Consider the following 21933-nt stretch of genomic DNA (forward strand, 5'->3'; position numbering starts at 1 on the left):
TATCCACTAGAATGTCGCACATGGTCGATTTTGATCTGTACAGCTTTGAGGCAAGACCTTAGTGTAGGATGTTTTATTATTTATTATCTAGCTGTCAATCTATTAGACAATAGAAGTTTTGGATTAAAGATGATCACTAATTTGTTTTTGCAAACTCTTGGGTGCGCTATTAAATTAATAAGAGCTCCCAAAACATACAATCCTGATTTACTTGAAATGTTTTATAAATAATGATCTCACTAATTTTTATTTATTTCTCTACCATGTTCGTCTGCAAATAGATCTTTGTTCAGGGATTTGGTCTCTAGTCTTGCACACGAAGTTCATGAAATTTGATTATTACCTATATATATTGTCACAAAATTGAGATTAACAAATTCTGTAGTCTATCTCATACAGATGCACAAACACATATGCCATAACACAGTTTAAAAGCTTATGCATAACTCTTTTTCCTTGTAGGGCTACTGTAATTTTCTTCCAGAGCAGAAGTTGATTCAGGCCGTAGAAGCTGGCCAGGTAACTTCATTTATTTCTTATCAGTTCTTGTTTCGATCAAATTAGTACTATTCTTTTCTGTTTTGCTGCTAAACTAGCAGTTTTCTTTATATATTTATGATTATTTAAGGATGTCTTATCTTGGGCTTTCACATGAACGACGTACATGTTAGCATGACTTGTACACAGAGACACATACCTAAACCACTTTACAATCCCTAGGACCATCGTTGTATTTATGCTCGTTCTCGAAGTATAAGCAGGTTACACAAGGCTGCTCCATACTGTCTTATACACTGTATTAGTGCACACATCTTAGGATATCAAATGTAATATATTTTGAACTATAAAAATAAAAAAATAATGTTCAGTTTGAGCAAAATTGTAGAAGAAATTGACATGCATTTTGATCAAGGTTTAAATATCAGGTATCAAGGAAATATCGGATGACCAAATTGCATTCCGTATTGCGGATATGTGGTAAATATCGGGGATATGTGGTAAATATCAAAGTAACATATCGAATGATGTGCAATACATAATATAATGTCACAAAATGGAATACAAACACAATGAAATCTAAGCCAAAAAAATGTAAATAATATATGTATAGGATCACTAGCCAATTATAGAAACATACTTAGAGAAAGGAGCCTACTAGAATTTACTAAAAAAACTTCTTGGGGCTGGAAATTTGCTAAAAAAACATTAAAGAAAATTTCCAGAACTATATTGTTTAGCGACAAGTAGTATAAAATAACATATCGGCCAACATATCAACTGATATATCGGTCGTGTCAGGAATATATTGCCCTAAAATTGCCAATAAGCTATAAAGGATAGTGGGATGATATCGTTCTGAAAGGATTTATCGGTGGACATATTAGCTATATTGGGGATATTTAAAACAATGATTTTGATGGGTAAAAACATACCTGACAATGTCATTTTCTCTAATTAGGATGATATTGAAAATTAGGAGGGTGTACTAGTAGAATTAAAGCAATTAAACATATTTGGGCTCTTACTGTCAGAGTTTGTATAGATGTTCAGTGCTCTTATAATTGAAGGGGAAAAAAAATTCTATTCCAACATAAGACCAACTATGGCTTTATAGGCTAGAGTGTTGAGCAGTTCAAATCATACAACGAAAAAAGGAGTAACTGAAATAATGTCTAGATGGATGGATATGTCTTACAGATTTGATAAGAAATCAGTGAAGAGTATAAATTGAGGAAGTGCATGTGAGGCCAATAAGTTGCTGGTTTTCAATTATAGGATGATATTTAATAGTAACAATGTCTCTGGACACAACTAAATGAACATGAATGAAAGCAGTTAAAGATGAGGTAAGAGTTATTATTTAATCAAGCGGTGACCCTAAGTAGAGCTGAATGGAAAGAAAAAATTCATGTAGCCTGTCCGAAAGTTTGATACAAACATTCGTACTACAACTCTTCAGCGTCTTTTTTATTTATTGACATAAATTTCAACATGTTTGGCAGTTGCTGCTTGTTCCTTTTTTATTTAATTATCATGATGAGATGATAACTGTTCGGCTGTGTTGATGGGCGTATAGTATCAAATTTGAATAGAGTTCGTGGCCTTTTATGGGTCAGCCTTGCTTTTAGCTATAGTATGCCTTGTACTACCACACAAGTACAGCACACCGGGTACTTGAGTTAGGATCATTGGCTGGGACAAGAAGAAAATTGAAAAGATGTCTTAGGAGCAAGGCTAATTCTTAAGATAGGTTTTTTAAACTTTAAACATAAATTGGAGGTCTAAAATCTCATTTGCAATGGTTTTGAAGATGTTTAAATATTACTAACATAGAGTTTAATTATTTATGATTGTCAGTTAAAGTTGATCATGTTTACATGACTTTGGCGTTATTTACATTATCTTAATTAATTTTTTCAAAGACATGCCTTTTGTTATTCTTTTGGTTAGAAACTACTACAGCTATTTACTTCTTGAAGGAAAACAAATGTAGGGAAGGAAATTGAAACCAATAGCTACAGTGATCTCTTAGTTTTAGTCAAGTTATATAACTGCAAAGTCATTTTGGTTGAAACCATTGCACATGTTAGAGTACATATTCAAAGCATGTGGAATTGCCTCTGTAAAGGAAGTTTACGGTGCGTGAAGCTAGAAAATATAGTAAATATCCCTGTGTTTCTGAACATAAACATGCAGTCTTCACCAATGATCATCTTAGATAATTTTTGGATGCTAAGAAGGCATCTAAGAAATGCTCAATTATGTAATATGATACTTTAACACGTGGTGTTAGTTACTTTAAGATTTATATAATGACATCGCTACAACTTTATTTTAGATGAGTAGTCTGGGTCTCTTGTTGTGATTTTTCTGAAATTCAAGGGACGAGTAAATTGCTAATAAGGCGGTTGAATGGAAGAGCTTTATATACTTTGGTGTACAAGTTGGTGAAGTTGGCAACCTGAAACTTGATTTTGAAAATCTTGTTGTGTAATGAGATTTAGATACTGACAAACCATGAAAAAAAAATTATATGCTTTCATGTTTATTAATTTTTTCGGACCCCCTTACCGATACTCCTGGGTCGGCCACTGACTGAAGTATATTGTAAAGGATATGTATACATGGATGAAGCAGCCAAGTGTAAGCAAGCAGAGGTTTTATAGTCTAGTATTTTTCGAACATCCTTGTGTATGATTCTGAGACATTAATTTTTGACATTTTCATAGTCTATGAATCTATCTTATCGAAGCTGGATCAGTTAAACTTGCTTTTGTTTCTAAGATGAATCATGTTGAGTTTTTTTAGCAATACATGTGTCACTGTCTGGAGGGTAATAAGGAATGGTATTTTCTTCCTCCCACATTTTCTTTATCTTGTCATATTATGTTAAACTGGTCATGTTCTATTTAGAAACTACCGTATGTGTTTACGGTGTTTTTTTGAGATTGCAGGTAAGTAGGCACGAGTTCTGTCCTGCCATATTAGAGTTTGTATGAAATCACTAGTATTGCTTTATTGCAATGAAGCTTTCTATTGATCTTTTAGATCTACATTTTCTGTATATTCTGGTATTAGAGGCAGGTGGTTCGTCCTATATAATCAGTGTATATAATTAGATCTTTTACATGACAATTGATATTTCATATATCTTCTGTTTGTCTCCTTGCTAGGCTGCAATACGAGAAATTTGCAGAGAGGTGGAGGCTTTAGTCAAGAAGTGCGGGAAGCAGAAAATGACTGATGCAATCAAATTACCTCCTGCTGAGCTATATAGGCACGTTGAAGTATGAAAACATGTCATGCCTCTCTTTATGTTTTAATGTTTTAAAGTATTAAAAGATGCTATTGTTCTTTTTCTGACAAAGTTCTTAGTGATGTTCCTTATTACTGCTACTTAATGCCACTTTCTCAAAATGTGATTTGAAGATAATACCAAAATCTTTTGGTATGGACATATAATAAACATTTCTATGATACAATTTCGAAGAGTTTTCTTGTCCAGTGATAACCCTTCTTAAGTTAGGCTTCTTCAGCAAGAGAGTAAGCAAGAAAAAACACATCATGTCTTCTAGGCGCCATTTACTTCGACAGTATCTAAATGTTATTTTCTTTTACAACCGTAATGCCCAAAAGTATGTATCTAGCTTAGCATTAAATGACCCTTAAATAGGTTAATTGAGAAAATTGATTAATTTATCTGATCCAAAAGATTTGGATAAACAGCTTGGTTTTTCTGCACAAAATCAGCATCAACAGGAAATTTCTAGTTGAATGTTGCACTACAAGATTTTCTGTTGTATGTCAAATTACCAAAAGTAGTTGTATCTGCTTTTTTCAAAAATGAAGAATTATTGCATAGATGTCTAGTTCAGAAAATGTTGGTCATCTCTTCATAGAAAAGCAATGCTAAGATTTAGGGATTTTTGAATAGACCTATTACTGAGGATTCTAACCCTAAATTATATTTTCTTTTTCCATTGAACTTGAGTAATCCAAAGTAATAGCTTGTTTGGTTGTCAATTTGACTCAAATTCTAAGAATAACATTTTAAAAAGTCTCAATCCTTTAGATTTGACAAAAGAGCCAAAAACCTGGATTGTAATGAAAACCTGGATGCTTGAGCCCTCAAAACAAGTAATGTCATCAATTTGAATTCATGGTCTTGCTAATTGTATACTATAACTCTTAAATTCCCTAACCGCTACATCAAAACTCGAAGTTGTGGTGAGGATTGAGGGTTATTTTTTATAGTCTAACGTGCCCCCACAAGTTGAGTGTCCTTTTCATGGGCCGAAACCTAACTCAAGCAACGATGACAATTATAGAAAATCTGTTTTAAATTCGTGATAGGTGGGATTTGAACTTGGATTGCTCTGATACCATCTTAAAGTCCTTAACCTTTACACCAAAACTCCAAAGTTATGGTGAGGGTTGAGGTTTATATTTTTATAGTCTAACATTCCCTATTAGACTATAAAAATATAACCGTCAATCCTCACCACAACTTTAGAGTTCAGGTGCACTGTTATAAATAGCGGTAAATAGCCCCGCAATAACAGCGCTAATAGCGTTAGCGGTCTCTTCCCTCGACGCTATCGCCCGCTACGCTATCGCAATAGCGGTGACATATTACGGAATATGTCTGTTCGCAAAAACGATCAATAGTGTCATAATGGTAAATAGTGAGCGACTGCATTCGGAATTTACTTTTTGATTGCTATTTAAAAGCGGTTTGAGGCTTATTTTCTTAAAATTAAACTCAACCATTGACCATTACATTCCACCGTCTCCTGTGATTTTCTGCATACTCCCGCCACCTCTCATAGTCTCTGGCACCTACCTTGATACTTTCTCTCACCTCCTTCACCGTGAGCTCCTCTTAGGACAGTACTGTCACTGTTAAGCTCTTCTTCTCGAAGACGACTTTTTGACTCCTCCAGTCATCTTCGGTATTACGTGATGGTTACATGTCTATTGTCTCTTTAAATCATCCAATATGTATTTTTAAATTTTTTAGATTTTTCTTTAATTTTTCTTTTTTTAGTGTTTATACATCTCTAAATTAGACTGCTATTGACTTTGCGCTTTTTACCGCTATTTTATTGCAATAGCCCGAAATAGTCTTAGCGATGCTTCACCGCTATGCGATGCTTCACCGCTATCGTGTATCGGTTGCATCATTTAAATGGTATCAGACCAAATTTTGCTGCTGGTCATAACCTCCAGCTTGGAGCTAGCCTGAATATCTGAAATTATCGAACTCAAACAACCTAGTGATAATTGCTCCGCAATTGTGCCCTTCTCACTGACATAAATACCATTGAGGAACTTTGTAATGTCTTTGTTCTTGACCTGGCACTTCTGATTTATCAAAGCAACAGATTGTGAGACGAGCTCAATATCATTGCCATCAAGAACAAGGTCATCCTTGACCTTCTCAGAGCGAAGGATAGTCAAACCATCAAGCATGTCCACTTTCCTCACCTTTTTCTTACCAAGAAAATTCCTAATCTTAATACTCGAATTTGAACCGCCAATACTCACGTTGATCGGAAAGTGAGCATACACGAATCTCATCTTGTACCTATAACCCCCTTCGTAACCCTAGTGATGAGATTCTGCATGTGACTAATCGTCGTCCTGATTGCCACCATCGCCGTCCTCGATCTGAACCAGGCCTTGACCTTGAGTTTGTGACTGTCATTTCCGACTGTCGTCGAGGATCTGGAAGTCTAGGTTAAGGTGCTTGAAGTTGCGGGTGAGCTTACAAGCGGGGTCCCTCCAGGTTGACGATCTTGGCGTTGAGACCTTTACTCCCTCAGGGACGTCCATTCCATTGTTTGTGAGGGGAGAATTGTTTTCATCTTCACTCTAAATCTCGCTCGCTTGCTTGAGACTTCGGAATTTTGGTGCAATGGTTGAGTTATTTAAGATGCTATTAGAGCAGCACAGGTTCAAATCTCACCGACCACAAATTTAAAGAGATTTTTAAAAAAATTGGTACCACTGAGTGAGTCTAGGTTTTGGCCCATAAAAAGGTTGCTCAACCCATAGGGGTAATGTTAGACTATAAAACTATAACCCTCACCACAACTTTGGAGTTCTGGTATATTCGTTGGGTTATTAAACAATAACCCTGCTTGAAAGCTGTTTTTTTAAAATGGTTTACTGGCTATCTCCTACAGAGATTATCTGACATATTGGAGTATTTTCATCGATGAGAAGTTATTAGATCCACGAGCCACTACCATGTTACATACCCTCAATACATAAATTATTTTGTTGAATTGTGCTATCCCTTCAATTTTTCATCATGACTGGGTATCAGCCTTGTGTTTAGTACCCCAAGTTTAGTGCTTTTTTACCCCATTCATCAGATCTTATATTAACAACTGGACATGCTATACTTGTTGCTAGCATGAAATATTTATCAATACCCTGTACATGACCAGTGACCACACATGCGGATGCTAGGTTGTTGGCTTTTCGAGTTTGGATTGCACTATACCAACTGGAGTTAGTTAACTTAGGTGTGTGGATTAAAACTCTTACTTTGATCTAGTTGGTTTATTTTAATCCCGTGGGTGTTTATCACATGCAATCTTCCTTGTACCTGATTATTGTTTTATCAGGTTATATAAGTTTTCATTTGTTAATTAAATTTATTCTTATGACCACTGATATAAAACATTATTTCTCATTTCTGACAGGATATTTCAGCAGATGAACTGGTGAAGGCACTACAAATAAGAAGCAAAATACCACGAAGAAAAGCACTTTCTGCATTAGAGGATAGAGTACTGAATATACTTACTGAAAAAGGGTATGTTTCAAAAGATCAAGTTTCTGGAGCTGCTGAAGGCCTAGTGGATATATGTGATGATGAAGATGAGGATGAGGAAGTAATCGTTGATGGTGAAGTAGATGAAGGAGATGTTCATATCAAGCCAGTTGCAAGAAAACCTGTCCCCTTGGTGAGGACCATCAGTTGGGTTATAAATTATAATGCTTTATTATTATCATAGTTAGAATATAAAATTATAACCCACAACTCTCACAACAACTCTATGGCAAAAGAAGACCTTTCTTATTTCCTACTACCACTTATGATAAAAATACGCATGAGTGGTGTTGAGACCAGTATTTGGTAGCCTTCCACATTCTTCTAAGTGTTCCCTGCGGAGAATCTTTACTTCATTAAAAAAATAAGTACACTCAAAATGAACTCAACTAGCTGAAGAATGCTGTTACCTTGTGACTTCTTTATAATGTGAGCATCTAGGGGACGCTATATAATCCTGCTTGTATATTACCTTTTATTATTTTAGAAATGGAGACCTGTTTAATGGGGGAACCTTTGGTTGCTTCCTATCAGGAGTGTCTACGTTTGATACTAACTTTTATTGACAGAAATATTGTACTAACCATTGATATTCATTTGGTATTAGCCTTCAAAAAAATGGTCTCACATACACAAGAACACAAGAACATATGCATATTAAATGTAGAATATGCATATATATATTTGTTGATCTCCCAGCCATTATCATGTTATTGACTTTTGTTCTCTTAAATGATGTAATGTTTTATTGACATTTCTCGTCATTTTCTTCATCTAGCTTTTCTCTGAAGTGGATGTGAAACTCGTTTTCAAGGAAATAACATCCAGATTCTTGCGCAAACGCATAGTAGAGGTACACACCATATTCCATTTATAATATACAAATGTCAGGTTGAAAGTTTTCATGCCAGTGACTTGCCTTCTAGCTGTATGTTTTTGGCATGTTTATGATAGGCTTTTACACAATTTGCCTTCACCGGTGATGCCAACATGAAAACAGCTTAAACCGTGTGAAAACTATGATTACCTTGTTCACAATGGAGTACTTAACAGAAGTATTTTGCTGCTGTATTTGGGGTTATTGCAAATAACGCCCTACTATGGGGGATTCTGCAATTTTACTATAATTTTTGCCATCCAGACAAGGTTAAAATTTTCCATCTAAATTATGTGACATCCAAATAACTTGAACTGAACCTGACATCATTTAAATGTTAGCTCTTACTCAAGATCTAAATGTCATATTGACTCATTCTAACAGGAAAATACTAATTAAAATTTTAATTCTAAGTAACCTCCACCACTTCCACCTAAATCTTCAACTAAGCCCTGGACTCTAGCCGTATTCTTTCCCTTCCTTTTCCATCCCACCACTGCCTCTTACTTGTACGCATCACCCCCTACACCTTCTCCATTATTGATTGAGATGGGAATTAGGTCCAATAATGACATTGAAAGAGAAAGGTGGTGATGGGTAGGTGAAGAAGGTGGAGGTCTGGGTAGAAGAAGGGTAATTAGTAGAAGATTAATGGTGGTGCTTGTAAACTAGATTAAAGTTCTGTATATGGTGTAAGCTTCAAGTGAACTACTTGAAAACTCTACGCAGAATATTGTGGTCTATGTAATTGGTCAGTTTGCTTGCTTTTGCAAACGGATGTATCGAAATTAATATTCATCAGGTAAACATTCTCAAGATTCTTTCCTGAAAGAGGAAAAGTTTCATACATTTTTTTTTTATTGAGAGCTTGCCTAAGTCTATTGTTTTCTGTTTGCCTTTCAACAAAACCCTCTAAAGAAGACATCTTTGATATTCTGGGACAGGAATACACATAATGAGTGCAATATAAATCAACATAATGGGGAACATGGTTCATTGTGTTCGAGTAAAATGAAGATTTGGGATTGGTAGTGCCTGCGTTCTTTAACAGCTAAACTGGTTGGTGCTAGAGTACTTGGGATTGGTTATTGGTTATCACTGAACAGGCATCTTAAGGGGGAGGGATAAGTGAAATTGGGTGTGGATAAAGAGAGTTGAAGTCATGGATTTAGGAACCAGCAGAGAGAACTGAAAATTCAGAAAGAGAGGGGGAGATCCGGAGAGGTAGAGGGTTACCAGTGAGAAGTCGGTTCAAATTCGGGGATCTTGGGTTCTCTTTCTGAGAAGTGAAAGGTGAGAGATTGTGGATGAGGAATGATTCCTAGAAGTTGGATCTGTCCCTCTCAAGATACATACGAGGCATATTAGAAAAGTAGAGAACTTAAGTACATGATTGGTTTGGTCAGTCCGGTCTTTTGGGTTGAAATTATTTCAACCTGAACCATAATGATTAAATATTAAACTGAACCAAATGCCTAGGGTTGGGTTGTTTGGTTGATTATATTGGTAGACTGAATATGCTTAGTCCTACTTATGTGCGTTAGAAGATATATGGTCCACGTGATTGGTTGACCCATCAGTTTTCCTGATATTACTAATCACGTGGGTGCAACTAACCACCACGAATTAGCCAGTTTGGCATCTATTGCTTGAACCTTGTATAGCCCATAAGTTGTAAAACTATGCTTTTGTATTTTTTTTCCTCTGCAGTTATTTTCACCAACTCTACTCAATTTAGCCGCATTTTAATGTAAATTTGTTTCCTGTTTTGTCTTTTTTCTCATTTGTTTAGAAAAAAATATTTGATGTTCTTGTAATGTATAAGATTTGACAAGAGTTGATTTGTTCCTTTAACTCTCACTAGTTCAGTTCGAAACAAGAATATGATAGTGGCTTATATTAATAGGAAGAAAAATGCAACTGGAAGATAGTTAGAGGCTATAAGTTTATGCTCTGCCCATGATTCACAATATTTTCTTTTTCTTTGTTGTAGGGTGGTAAGCGTAGTGATGGTCGGAATCCTTTCGAGATTCGTCCAATCAACTCAAAGTGTGGACTGCTTCCTAGAGCCCATGGAAGTGTGCTTTTCACTCGTGGAGAAACGCAGGTAAGGTAATCTCTTCTCAGTGTGAGTATTAGATCATAGTAAGGAGTTAATATTCTTTCTTTCTTTTTATTTAATTCATTCTAGATTTAAGCTTCAGTTTGTGGTGCTTCAGTCATTCATATACTTCATCATTATAATGAGAAAATTCTTTTTATACCTCAAATATCTGGGGCTAAGATTAACCTTGTTTTGATAACTTTGTACATAATATTGATATTATCTATTCAAGGACGAGTCTTGGTACGATAATAAGGTTGCTCATTTATGACTTGGACTCAATAGATTTGAGCCATGGAGGAAGTGCTATAAAAGCGGTAAAATTGCTTATAATTGATAATCCTTCAAAGTCCATCCAATGATGTCGTGCACTCTGCGGGTTAATATTTGAAATTTCTCAAATCACATAGCACAGCATATCACTATCTTAATTTGTGGTTGTATGTTATTTAACAGTGCCAGATTATATATGTTTTCAGACGATACCTTCTTTTCTTTCCTAGCGAAAATATAAGATGCACGGACATTAAATTTCTCTCAGGGAGGGACCTTTTCCACATTAAACAATGGAGGAATTGCCTCTCATGTTATATTGCATCAATTTGCGTTTTTTCCGGACAAAATGAAACTTGAAAGGCAATTGAAAGGCTAGAGGCTTCTCTTGGATATTCATGATCATTCTTTTCTATTTCTAAGAGCAGGTGAGGGTGCAGACCTATATTTGACAACAGAGATAAGTGAAGATTTGAAGGAAAAGTAACTATGATGATGGATAATTGGTTGGCATTTATTTTAACAGCCAATACATACTCTCTTAGTCTGGGACATTCAACAAAATAGTAATTTGATTTCCCTCTATTTAGTACACTTCTTTTTTGGTATAGGACAATTGATATAATAGATTGGTTCAATGACTCAAGCGAGCCATCAGTTCCTTCACAAATAGAATGGAACTTCATCAGATTAGACTTGTTGGCCATATAAAATCCATATTTTCTAATTTATCCATGTTAAAGTAGTAGTTGTCAGCATTTTTTGTACTTCATCTGAGGTTTTTACTTCATAGTTGTGTTAGTAGAAATGTACTCAGTGGAGGGTGGAACATGTGTTAAAGGGATTGGGGTTGTACAGGTTTTGAATCCTGTTCTAGACCAAGTTGGGGTACTTATTCACATATAAATAAACAAAACTTAAACAAATAAATAATTGCAGAAATTGTTTTCTCCTATGAAGCATTTATTTATTAGCAATATCTTTTCCTTCCTTCCATGTTTATATTCTAAAATGAATCTTGAATGTACTCCATCCATGTATTCTACACATGAAGTAATAACCATAAGTTTTGAATACATTCTGATTCGATGTCTACAAAAAAACCTTGAGTGCACTCTAGTAGGCAGTGAGTTGACTGATATTTGTTTACCTCTTACGCTTGGAGTAAGATGATGTGCTATTTCACACTTTTTCCCATTGTCGCTTAAATCTGAGAAACTAATTGAAATTTCTGAATGCGCAAAGAACTTACATGTTTCTTTGAGCACCACAATTTCTTAGTACGTTATCATCAATGAATTTTGTGAATATCAATCCAATAGATTTTTTTTCAGCAAGTTTATCTTCCTCATATATGTTTTTTAGCTCTATAATATGATCATGTAAAGATTCACTATTTTACTTTCTTCAGTTTACTATTCGAATGCTTTTTGGTATTACTGGAATAGTCCTCTTCATATATGCTACTAATTTAATCGCTTCTTGGTCAACCTAATAATAGCTGATGAATAATAAGGCGAAACTGTTGTTCGTAGTAGAAATGTAACATGGTAATCATTAAGAATCAAGATTCAAGAAAAGTATACATACAACCTGTTATGGATATTTTCTTTTATTTTTGACGTTAATATTACTTTCTCTTGTAGTCACTGGCTGTGGTTATTCTTGGAGATGGACAAATTAATATTACTTTCTCTTGCAGTCACTGGCTGTGGTTACTCTTGGAGATAGACAAATGGCACAAAGAATAGACAACCTTGTGGATACAGATGAGTTAAAGAGATTTTATCTTCAGGTTTGTCTTTATTAAGTCACGAGATAACTCTTTTAAGACTGACAAAAGCAACTATCAAACTCGAATTTTTTTCCAGCATTATTCAAATCTTTGAAAACATGTGTTTGATCTGGCTTTATCTTAAGAAGTGGGAACATACTTTTTTTATGTTTTTTATATCATTGAGAGTTATTCTCACTATAGGTTAAGTAGACACATTTCTTCCATTTTTCAATCATTTTTGTTTTCCTTCTCTTCTTATCTCTACTCACTATATGATGAAGATGTAATAAGTTTGAAATGCTTTTCTTGAGAGAGAATGTTTCTTGATAGGTACTTATCAAGTTGCGTTATTTTGGCCAGCAGAAAAAGATGCTTAATATTTCTGATTCTCTATCAATTGTAAAAATTCGTGTTAGTTTAAGGATATTCTGCTACTGATTTTATGATGGCGTAACACTGCTATGTAGCATGTAGTTATGTATCCTTTCCTATTTTATTTAACAGAAACTATATATATATTTTTTATCTTCTGCAGTACTCATTTCCACCATCTTGTGTTGGTGAAGTTGGGCGTATAGGAGCACCCAGTAGAAGAGAGATAGGTCATGGAATGCTTGCTGAAAGAGCATTAGAACCTATTTTACCTTCAGAAGAAAACTTCCCTTACACTATCCGTGTCGAGAGTACCATTACTGAAAGTAATGGATCCTCCAGGTGATTTCTCATGTCATTTTAGGATTTTGTTTATAGTCCGTAATCATGAATGTTTCTCCGGATGTTGGACTAGACTCTCATTATCTAGAAAGTTATTTCATTTAAATTATTTGTCAGTATGGCATCTGTTTGTGGAGGCTGCTTGGCACTTTTAGATGCTGGTGTTCCAGTTAAGCGCTCTGTTGCTGGGATTGCCATGGGTATGGTTCTAGACACCAAAGAATTTGGGGGAGATGGAAGCCCACTCATTCTCTCTGATATTAGTGGCTCGGAAGATGCATCTGGAGATATGGATTTTAAGGTTTAGGTTCTTTTTCGTGTTTTATTCTACTCTTTATGATGTAATTTTAGTTAGACAACAACTAAAAACTATTGGTTAAGCTAACAATGTCAGCGCATCTTGGGAATTGCCTTCTGAGAAATAAAAGCTAGTCATTTTGTAGGTTGCTGGTGATGAGAATGGTATCACTGCTTTCCAAATGGATATAAAGGTTATATTCCATCTCCTTTCAACAGCTACTGAAGTTTGTGGATGCTATAGTTCTACTACTTCATAATGATTTCCCCCAGATTGACTGAGTTTTGCCTTGTATGCGTGCCTGTAGCAGTCTTTCTAAGTTATTTTTTATATTATATCCTTTGATTACTGAGAATGTTCCTGTGGCTGCCAGATTGCAGGAATCACATTACCTGTAATGGAACAAGCACTTATGCAAGCTAGAGATGGGCGAAAACATGTTCTTTGTAAGCTTAATTTCCATGCTGCATGCTATGTTGCTGATCGTTCCAGATAGCTGTTACACTTGTAACAATATCATCACACACATACTACTGCCCGAATTAAGTACTAAGTTTTTTCTTCTTTCTCAGCTGAAATGCTGAAGTGTTCTCCTTCTCCATCTAGAAAACTATCCAAATATGCTCCGTTGATTCATGTTATGAAGGTTTGACATCTCATCTGTTGAGCATGGTAGCTTAATCTGAGAGTTGCACAAGTTTTGATTTTATTGCAGTGACACCCCACTCTTTAATGATGTTTCAGGTGAGACCAGAAAAAGTGAATGCTATTATTGGATCTGGTGGAAAGAAGGTGAAAAGTATCATTGAAGAGACTGGAGTTGAAGCGATTGATACTCAAGACAATGGAATAGTAAGTTTTTATCTTGAAACTTGTATTTTGTACTAATTTTAACCCCCTTTTACTTAATTTTGCAGGTAAAAATCACGGCAAAGGATTTGTCAAGCTTAGAGAAGTCAAAGGCAATTATAGCCAATCTGACGATGGTTCCAACCATTGGTGATATTTACAGGTCTGATTTATATGCTGAGCTGTCCCTTCATTGTGCAATTTTTTTGAATGCTACATTGATTGTATGAATGAGATAATTACTTTTCAAAAAGCTCAAGGTCCACCACCTTTCTTCTTTCGCTCTCTTTCTCTTTGTTCAGATTATGGGCTTTGGTGTGCATGTGGGTGTCTGTGTGTGTGCCTTTTTTTTGTTGGGGGGGGGGGGGGGGGGCGATCCGAATTGCTAATTAGCCTAGTACTCTGATTGATTTGGCTGACTACCTATCATTTCTTCTGTCTCTTTTCAGGAATTGTGAGATTAAATCAATTGCACCTTATGGAGTTTTTGTTGAGATCGCACCTGGCCGTGAGGTACATCTTTCCATACCATGGCCTAAGAGCTGATTGAATTCACCAACGTGTTTTAGTGTGGCTACAAAAAGTATAGATGCATCTAAAATTCATGCATGTCCATAACATTTCAGACTTTTCTCTTAAAAATGAAGAATATATATAAGACATCATAATATTACTTTTTCAACAGGGTCTCTGTCATATTAGTGAGCTGAGTTCAAATTGGTTGGCCAAGGCTGAAGATGTAAACTCAAACTGTCCTTTCTCAGCTTGATTATTATCCCTGTAAAAAAATCTTAATTGTTTCACAAACTCACCTGTTCTCACACATCTCTTGCAGGCCTTCAAAGTTGGTGATCGTCTAGATGTAAAGCTTATTGAGGTCAGTGCCTTGTGCAGATCAACTGAGGTTGCTCAGTAGCATATAAATTATAATAACTAGATACCTGAAATGCATTTTTACTTGGATCTGCAAGCTTTTCGTCAGTGTTTGGCATTGAGTTATATAGCTAAGAACACCTTTAATGGGGCATATGTCACCATAGTAATGCACTTCTGTCTGTTATAAGATTTATTTGCTGGGGCCATACTGTCACAAATAGATTTTTATTTTACATATACAGAATACTGCAGCCTATATTCATGCTCCCAAAGTTCTTTTGGGGCACATTCTACGAACGATAGCATGATTGCAAGTTGGAGCAGGTTATAAGATTTCATGTTTTGCATTCTCATAATAAATGTTGTATAGGTTAAATGTTGTGTTTACCCGTAGTAGAAGAAATTCAAGTGTACTTAATATTTAGCTAACTGGTTTTGTTCACAAATTATTGCATTTATGATTGGTATTGTTCTTAGCTGTATATCATCTAGTAGCCAATTTATAAGAGCTGATTAAGGAAAGTAACGTGAGGAGAGGCTATCGGTGTAGCTTTCCACTTTTCTGACTTATGGAGCATATAATCCAGGTAAATGAAAAGGGCCAGCTACGGTTAAGCCATCGCGCATTATTACCTGATGCTGATGAGAATGCCAAACTACAAACAAGTAGCTCTTCAAAAGAAAATATACCTCCAAAAGATGGTTCCGCCTCTGTAAATGCCATACCAGACAGAATTCCTCTGAGAAAGGTCGTAGTGACCGACAAAAATCTGGAGAAGGTTGTTAGAAGACCAGTGAGCTCTGCTAGAGATGGTCCACATGCTAACAAGGACAAACAGAAAAAGAGTGGAAATAAAGAAGTTGCTTCCAAAGATTAGTTGTTTACAAAATGGAGTTAATTTCAATTGAGATTGGGGGACTAAATCTAGATTTAGTTCTGAAACTCTAGAAATGGAAGAGCAGCCAATTGTTTTCAATCTAAAGGAAATGCCAGGTAGCGCAAGCTTTTCCTCTCATCTTGCATCACTTACATTATTATTCCCTTCATCAGTCAATATATCGCACTGAATTCTGAGTTTTCGATGCAGAACAATAACTAAAGATTCTAATGAAGGTCTGACTTTTATCGGTTGCATGACTGCCCTTTTGTGGCGGATATGCAGTGTTTCCCGTTGGCACAGGTCCCGTGATATTCTTTCAATACAAAGCAGCCAGAGCTTTAATAACCGTCGATGTGTATTATTTCTTGGACAGCTTTTTTTCCCCTTGAGAAATTCTTTTCTTGGATAGTTATATGGAGAGATGCTTTTGTTTAACGTAGTTCTTGAATACAAAATATTTATCCCTTGGCAAATCCCAGTCAAAGAATGATGATGTGGGCAAAATTTTGAGTTACTAATATTTTGGTTGTATAGTTCTACGTTCTATGTTTTGCTAATTGAGAGAAACATCACGATTTGATTGGTTTTTTTCATCTTCACTTGGTTTGACATGATCATCAGCTTTATTTTACTCGTGGGATCCTTGCTATTTTTGATTATTTTATGAGTGGCACTAGAGGCACACCATTGGACACAATCCCAGTCACACCCCCTCACTTGCTACAGTGCAAGGGGCTTCACATGGGATTTTTTTGTGAGGGCCCCCTGCACTGTAGCAGGTGAGGGGGTGTGGTTGGGATTGTGTCCAAGGGTGTGCCTCTAGTGTTTCTTTTATTTTATTTCCCCTCTTGTCGCCCGTCTGTGCAGGTTGATAACAATAAGCCTAATTGTCCAGCAGAGCTTGGATTGCATCTGTTCGATTTTAAATGTCATCCTCTTCAAATTGTTGATATTCCAAAATTGTCTTTGAAATCCCTACGTTGGTAGATACTAAATTATATCGCTCTAATTAACTTATGTTGGAAATTTCACAGAATAAAAGATAAAAAGTATTCTTCTTCCATTCTTTTTCTTAAAAAGAAAAAAGAAAAGAAGAGGGAATCCATCGACATTACGTTCTTTTCTTTCTCCAAAATAAACAGGTCTCTTTTCCCTCTGCCCGTCGAATATGTAGGCTTATAAGAGACCACATAACTGACAAAAATAACATAGAATAATATAAAATAAAAGAGAAAAAGAAAAAAAAAGAAAAACATAAGCTATAAAATTAGTGCTGAATCAGACGAAATCATTAGACTTATTTACTTTCACTGTTTGATGTTCAGTTATTAAAATGAGCTGATAACTTTTTTTTTAATGTTTTTGATATGGTACCTCAAGAAGCAATGTTTCAGGTAATGAGCTCATCCGATCTGTATTACGTACAGCACCAAAACGAAAGAACTTCATGACCAGTCTATAATTTTTTTTATTATCCGACTTGGATGCATTTGGTTCAGTATATTTTCAACTTTTCCTTGATTAGATATTTTGGATAATTCTGTTTTTTTTTAACTCTTTTCCTTTTTCAAGAAAAAGAAATTATTTTACTAAAAAAGGCAATGAGAAATTACACGAATTGCGTTTTATAGGTTTTTCCTTTTCCTAGAAAATTTGGTCATTTCACAGTAAGACAGGCCTGGGCTTTAAGAGAAAGTTAAATGGGCCCAAAGTAAACCAATTAATTCCCATGTCTCTCTCGCTCATCTCTCTCTCTCTCGCTCGCCGGAAAGGGCGAAATTTTCCTTCTGTAAGTTTTTTTTTTCTTTTTCTTTTCCTTCTCTTGATTGATTTTTTCTGCGATATTTTTCTTCAGCTCATTTGTTGATTCTAGGGCTAATTTCCTTTCTTCTTTGATTCGATTGTCATATAACTTGCGTCTTGTTTTCAACCTCGTTAGGGTTTTTCTTTAAATTCGCGAAACTATACAAACGAAAAATCTACAGAGATTCCTGATTTTCACTCGAAAAGATTCCTTTTTGCTGAATGCTAATCCTATTATAGACCTTTCTGGATTTAGGTGAGAATAAATTTTATGAGAACTCGAGGAAACGAGAGATTTGAGTAATTACGGTTAGGGTTTCGTCAATTTCACAACCATGTCAGTCACCGCCGGGGTCAGCGAAGCTGCAATCGCAGTCCGAGACAAGCTCCGGGGCAAAATAGGGCAAACCAAGGTCAAGAGATACTGGCCTGGGAAAGCCCCCGAATGGGCTGATGATGCTGATGAGGACCTCGACATCAAACTCTCGAGGGCTGCGGCCCTCGAGCAAGCTTTCCCCTCCCACGAAGACGCCAACATCGCCCGGAGCGATGACCGGAGGCTCCGGCGACTTGCTGAGAACAAATCTGAGAACAAAGAAGAAATTAGGGCAGATCACCGGAGAATTCGACAGGCGGAGATTGTGACGACGATTGAAGAGGAGACTAAAAGGCAGGAAAGGTTGGATTTTGAGGAGGATGATGAGGACGCAATTGAGGAGAGGAGGAGGAGGATTCGAGAGAAATTGCTTTTGAGAGAGCAAGAAGAAGCGGCTCTTCAGCCGATAGATGAAGAGGAAGAAGAGGAGGAGGAGGAAGAAGAGGAGTCGGAGTATGAGACGGATTCTGAGGAGGAGCAGACGGGTATTGCGATGGTGAAGCCCGTGTTTATTCCAAAGGCTCAGCGAGATACTATCGCTGAGCGAGAGAGGCTTGAAGCTGAGGAGAGAAGGTTAGAGGAGTTAGTGAAGAAGAGGTTGGACGAGAGAAAGGTTGAAACCAAGAAGATTGTGGTAGAGAAAATTAGGGAAGATGAAGAAGTGCAGAAGAATTTGGAAGCGGAGGCAAACATTGAGGATGTGGAGACCGATGATGAGTTGAATGAAGCTGAGGAGTATGAAGCATGGAAAGCCCGAGAGATTGCAAGGATTAAAAGGGATAGAGAGGATAGAGAAGCTCGATTGAAGGAGAAGGAAGAGATTGAGAAGGTGAGGAACATGACAGAGGAGGAGAGGAGAGAGTGGGAGAGGAAAAACCCTAAACCGTTGCCCCCAACGAAGCAAAAATGGAGGTTTATGCAGAAATATTATCATAAGGGTGCATTCTTTCAGTCGGAAGTTGATGATCATGCTGCTACAGTTGGTACTGATGAGATATTCCACCGAGATTTCTCAGCTCCAACGGGTGAAGATAAGATGGATAAGAGCATTTTGCCTAAGGTTATGCAAGTCAAGCACTTTGGGCGTAGTGGGAGAACCAAATGGACTCATCTTGTTAATGAGGATACAACTGATTGGAACACCCCGTAAGTTCTCATTCATCTAATGCCATCTATCTATTTATTTGATGTAGATTCTTCAAACCATTATTCTTATGTTCTCGAAGAATATTTTTATCTAGGGTAAATTTCACTAAGCCCTCCAAAACTCTGTTGAACTTCCTCACTACTCCAAGTAACCCTTTCCCCACGAAAATCCGCGATACTTTTTTTTGGAGATTTTGTGAAATTTACCCTTATGCTGTAAAGATAAGACTTAAGCAAGAAGTCATATGGGGGATATTGATTTTCTAACTTATTCACGGCATGCTATGTATTAGGTAGTCAAGCCAGATTTTTACACTTTTGTGATATAGAAATTTAGGAAAAGTCTTAGAATGTAGAAGAACTTTGTCACTTCTTAGAAATGATAATTGTTTGTAAATTGCTCATTATATTTCTTTTTACTTGTTATTGTAGGTGGACTGTTAATGGCCCTCTTCGAGCAAAGTACAATGCAAAGATGGCTGGGATGAACACGCCAATAGAGAAACCCAAAGGTAGCAAGAAATTGAAGGACTGGGGGACCAGTTAGTTATTTTCATCACTATCGTGCAATTTTTTCTCTGTTCAAAAAAGACTGAAAGGGAGCTCGGCTTCCTGATGTACTTCATGTCGATCCTGATTAATACAGTTCGCTGTATACAGCACACGTCACTCTTTGAGTAATATATTGGCTATCTGTAGTAACTCCTGTCATTTTCTCATCAGAATGTTTAACATAAGTTTTGTGTTGTGATAGCCTTGGAGTATAGGATTTTATACATATACTTGATTCTGGGGTGCTGAATACATGCAAATGCCGCATTCTAGTTGATTTTGAATAAATCAAGGCAAACTGATTCCTAAATCTCTTAACTATAGCAGAAAACTGGGATATTAATTTCAGCCCACCTTAACATCTATGTCATGTAAAAGCAAACATTAATGTTTGATCTGCAATTGTATATTCACCACCCGTTTTCGTTTTGGGGTGGTGTATCAACCATCGGCATCTTTTTTTGTTTGGTGTCCCAGTTAGCCGAGAAGACATCGACCTTCCAAATTTTTCATCAGATTTCTTTCTTCTTTTTGATAATTTCTGCTCACTTACTCTTTGGTTAGATGTAGTTATGGTTTTACTTATCACGTGTCTATAAGCAAGCAGTGTGATCTTTAGTTATTTACCTGTCATCTGTTCAGGTTTTTGCTTCAGGGACGTCGCTGCGATATTTATGGTGGGTTCTCAATAGATATTTTTATAGTTGGGCAAGTTTTATGGACTGGTATAGATTCAGTTAGAACTGCTTTTATTGATGTGAGATTACAAATAATATTTGTTTGTAAGTGATTTAGCAAATCATGAAAATCTATTCATCGTGTGTGAATCTTGGCGCCGAGCGCTAGATTTAAAATATCATGCAAATCATGTAAACGCCTTCAATCTGCTTATTTATGACCATTGCATAGAGAAGATCATAAGATTTAGGGAGAGATGTTCAAAAGTGAGGCAAAAGAACGGGCCTGCTTCCATTGGGTATAACAATCAAATTCGTCAAATAATTCCACTGTGTGAACAATAGATTTCTGCATTTGCTGACATTACTTCAAGCTATTTGCCTTTTGCTTAGACAAAGGAAGCATGCTCTATATTGCATATATACTCTATAAACAAACATGGACCAATCAATTTTCTATCGGGAACCATGATAGAAAGAGAATTACAATGATACAACAATTGATTGTACATAACAGATGAATGCTGCTGTTTTATGCCAGACATTTTGCAGAAGTTCTATAGATCTCATCTGCGTAGGCCACTGGCACGTATACTACATCGGTCAAGGAGCTGTGTCTTCGAGCGTAGAACAGATATACCAAAACACCAACTAGTAGCCATAATAAAACTCGTATCCAAGTTCCAACGCTGAGAAACAAAGATCACAATATTAGATAAGGAGAATCTGATGATATTGAAACCACTATAACATAATCAAATAGCATAAATGAACGATGCACGAATCACACAATCTTGTAATTTCAGGATTTATGGGGCAAAGTTATGATTTGTGCAACTAGGGGATATAGATGTTTTTTTTTTTTTTTGGGGGTGGGGGGGTGTAGGGGTATTAAGGCCGTTACATTTTAACCTAGGAGTCGGTTTTCTTTTTCTTTTTTTGAGATGTAGGTGCATGAAAATTGAGTTCCCCTTCCAGGATTAGAATCATCTTTTCACTGCAATTTTTTTGTTATAATCAAATAGCCATGAGACATCAAATATAATAATTTGGAATTCAATATTACATGCATGTAAAATCCCTTGGTACTAACTATGGGCATTTTAATGCAACCTAAAATATAGGATGAACTGCAGAACTCCTATGGTTTGTATGGTTGACACAAAATCCCCCTAAATAGGGTCTCAAAGTGACACTTATATTTCCCTCTTCTAATTTCTACATAATTAATTTCAATGTAAAACCTAATATTATAGACTAATGACAATTATGCTCCCCATATTACCAAATTATGCTTATTACATTGAAAATAAATTATTAGATCCAAAACTAACGATTATTTGACCAAAATTTGAAGATTTTTTCTTTTTTTTCGTTTTGTGTAT

General features: G+C 36.1%; 2 protein-coding genes and 1 pseudogene across 3 annotated transcripts in view; 2 read left to right on the forward strand and 1 right to left on the reverse strand.

Annotated features, from left to right (window-relative positions):
- LOC109848338 (probable polyribonucleotide nucleotidyltransferase 1, chloroplastic) overlaps nt 1-16581 on the forward strand; it is a 19793-nt gene extending 3212 nt beyond the window's left edge. Inside the window, exons 8-25 of the mRNA XM_020417785.1 lie at nt 463-519; nt 3675-3788; nt 7215-7478; nt 8124-8198; nt 10216-10329; nt 12302-12394; nt 12912-13090; nt 13208-13391; nt 13534-13581; nt 13762-13834; nt 13961-14034; nt 14133-14240; nt 14306-14400; nt 14687-14750; nt 14923-14976; nt 15073-15114; nt 15701-16107; nt 16202-16581. Of these exons, the coding sequence (XP_020273374.1) occupies nt 463-519; nt 3675-3788; nt 7215-7478; nt 8124-8198; nt 10216-10329; nt 12302-12394; nt 12912-13090; nt 13208-13391; nt 13534-13581; nt 13762-13834; nt 13961-14034; nt 14133-14240; nt 14306-14400; nt 14687-14750; nt 14923-14976; nt 15073-15114; nt 15701-15991 (1929 nt within the window). The 3' untranslated portion in view covers nt 15992-16107; nt 16202-16581. The remainder of the gene's footprint in view (nt 1-462; nt 520-3674; nt 3789-7214; nt 7479-8123; nt 8199-10215; nt 10330-12301; nt 12395-12911; nt 13091-13207; nt 13392-13533; nt 13582-13761; nt 13835-13960; nt 14035-14132; nt 14241-14305; nt 14401-14686; nt 14751-14922; nt 14977-15072; nt 15115-15700; nt 16108-16201) is intronic.
- On the forward strand, nt 17714-20072 carry LOC109849067 (microfibrillar-associated protein 1-like). 2 transcript variants are annotated; one of them, XM_020418851.1, is made up of 3 exons: nt 17714-17783; nt 18038-19319; nt 19752-20072. In XM_020418851.1, the coding sequence occupies exons 2-3, from the start codon at nt 18133-18135 to the stop codon at nt 19864-19866; spliced, it is 1302 nt and encodes a 433-aa protein (XP_020274440.1). In that variant the 5' UTR covers nt 17714-17783; nt 18038-18132; the 3' UTR covers nt 19867-20072. The 2 variants fall into 2 exon arrangements, with proteins under 2 accessions (XP_020274440.1, XP_020274441.1); XM_020418852.1 differs by having other exon boundaries at nt 17715-17783; nt 18054-19319.
- Nucleotides 20812-21933, reverse strand: part of LOC109849255 — a 13516-nt pseudogene continuing 12394 nt past the window's right edge.

Source organism: Asparagus officinalis, chromosome 7 (genome assembly GCF_001876935.1).
Source record: "Asparagus officinalis chromosome 7, Aspof.V1, whole genome shotgun sequence".
NCBI classification, from domain to species: Eukaryota; Viridiplantae; Streptophyta; class Magnoliopsida; order Asparagales; family Asparagaceae; genus Asparagus; species Asparagus officinalis.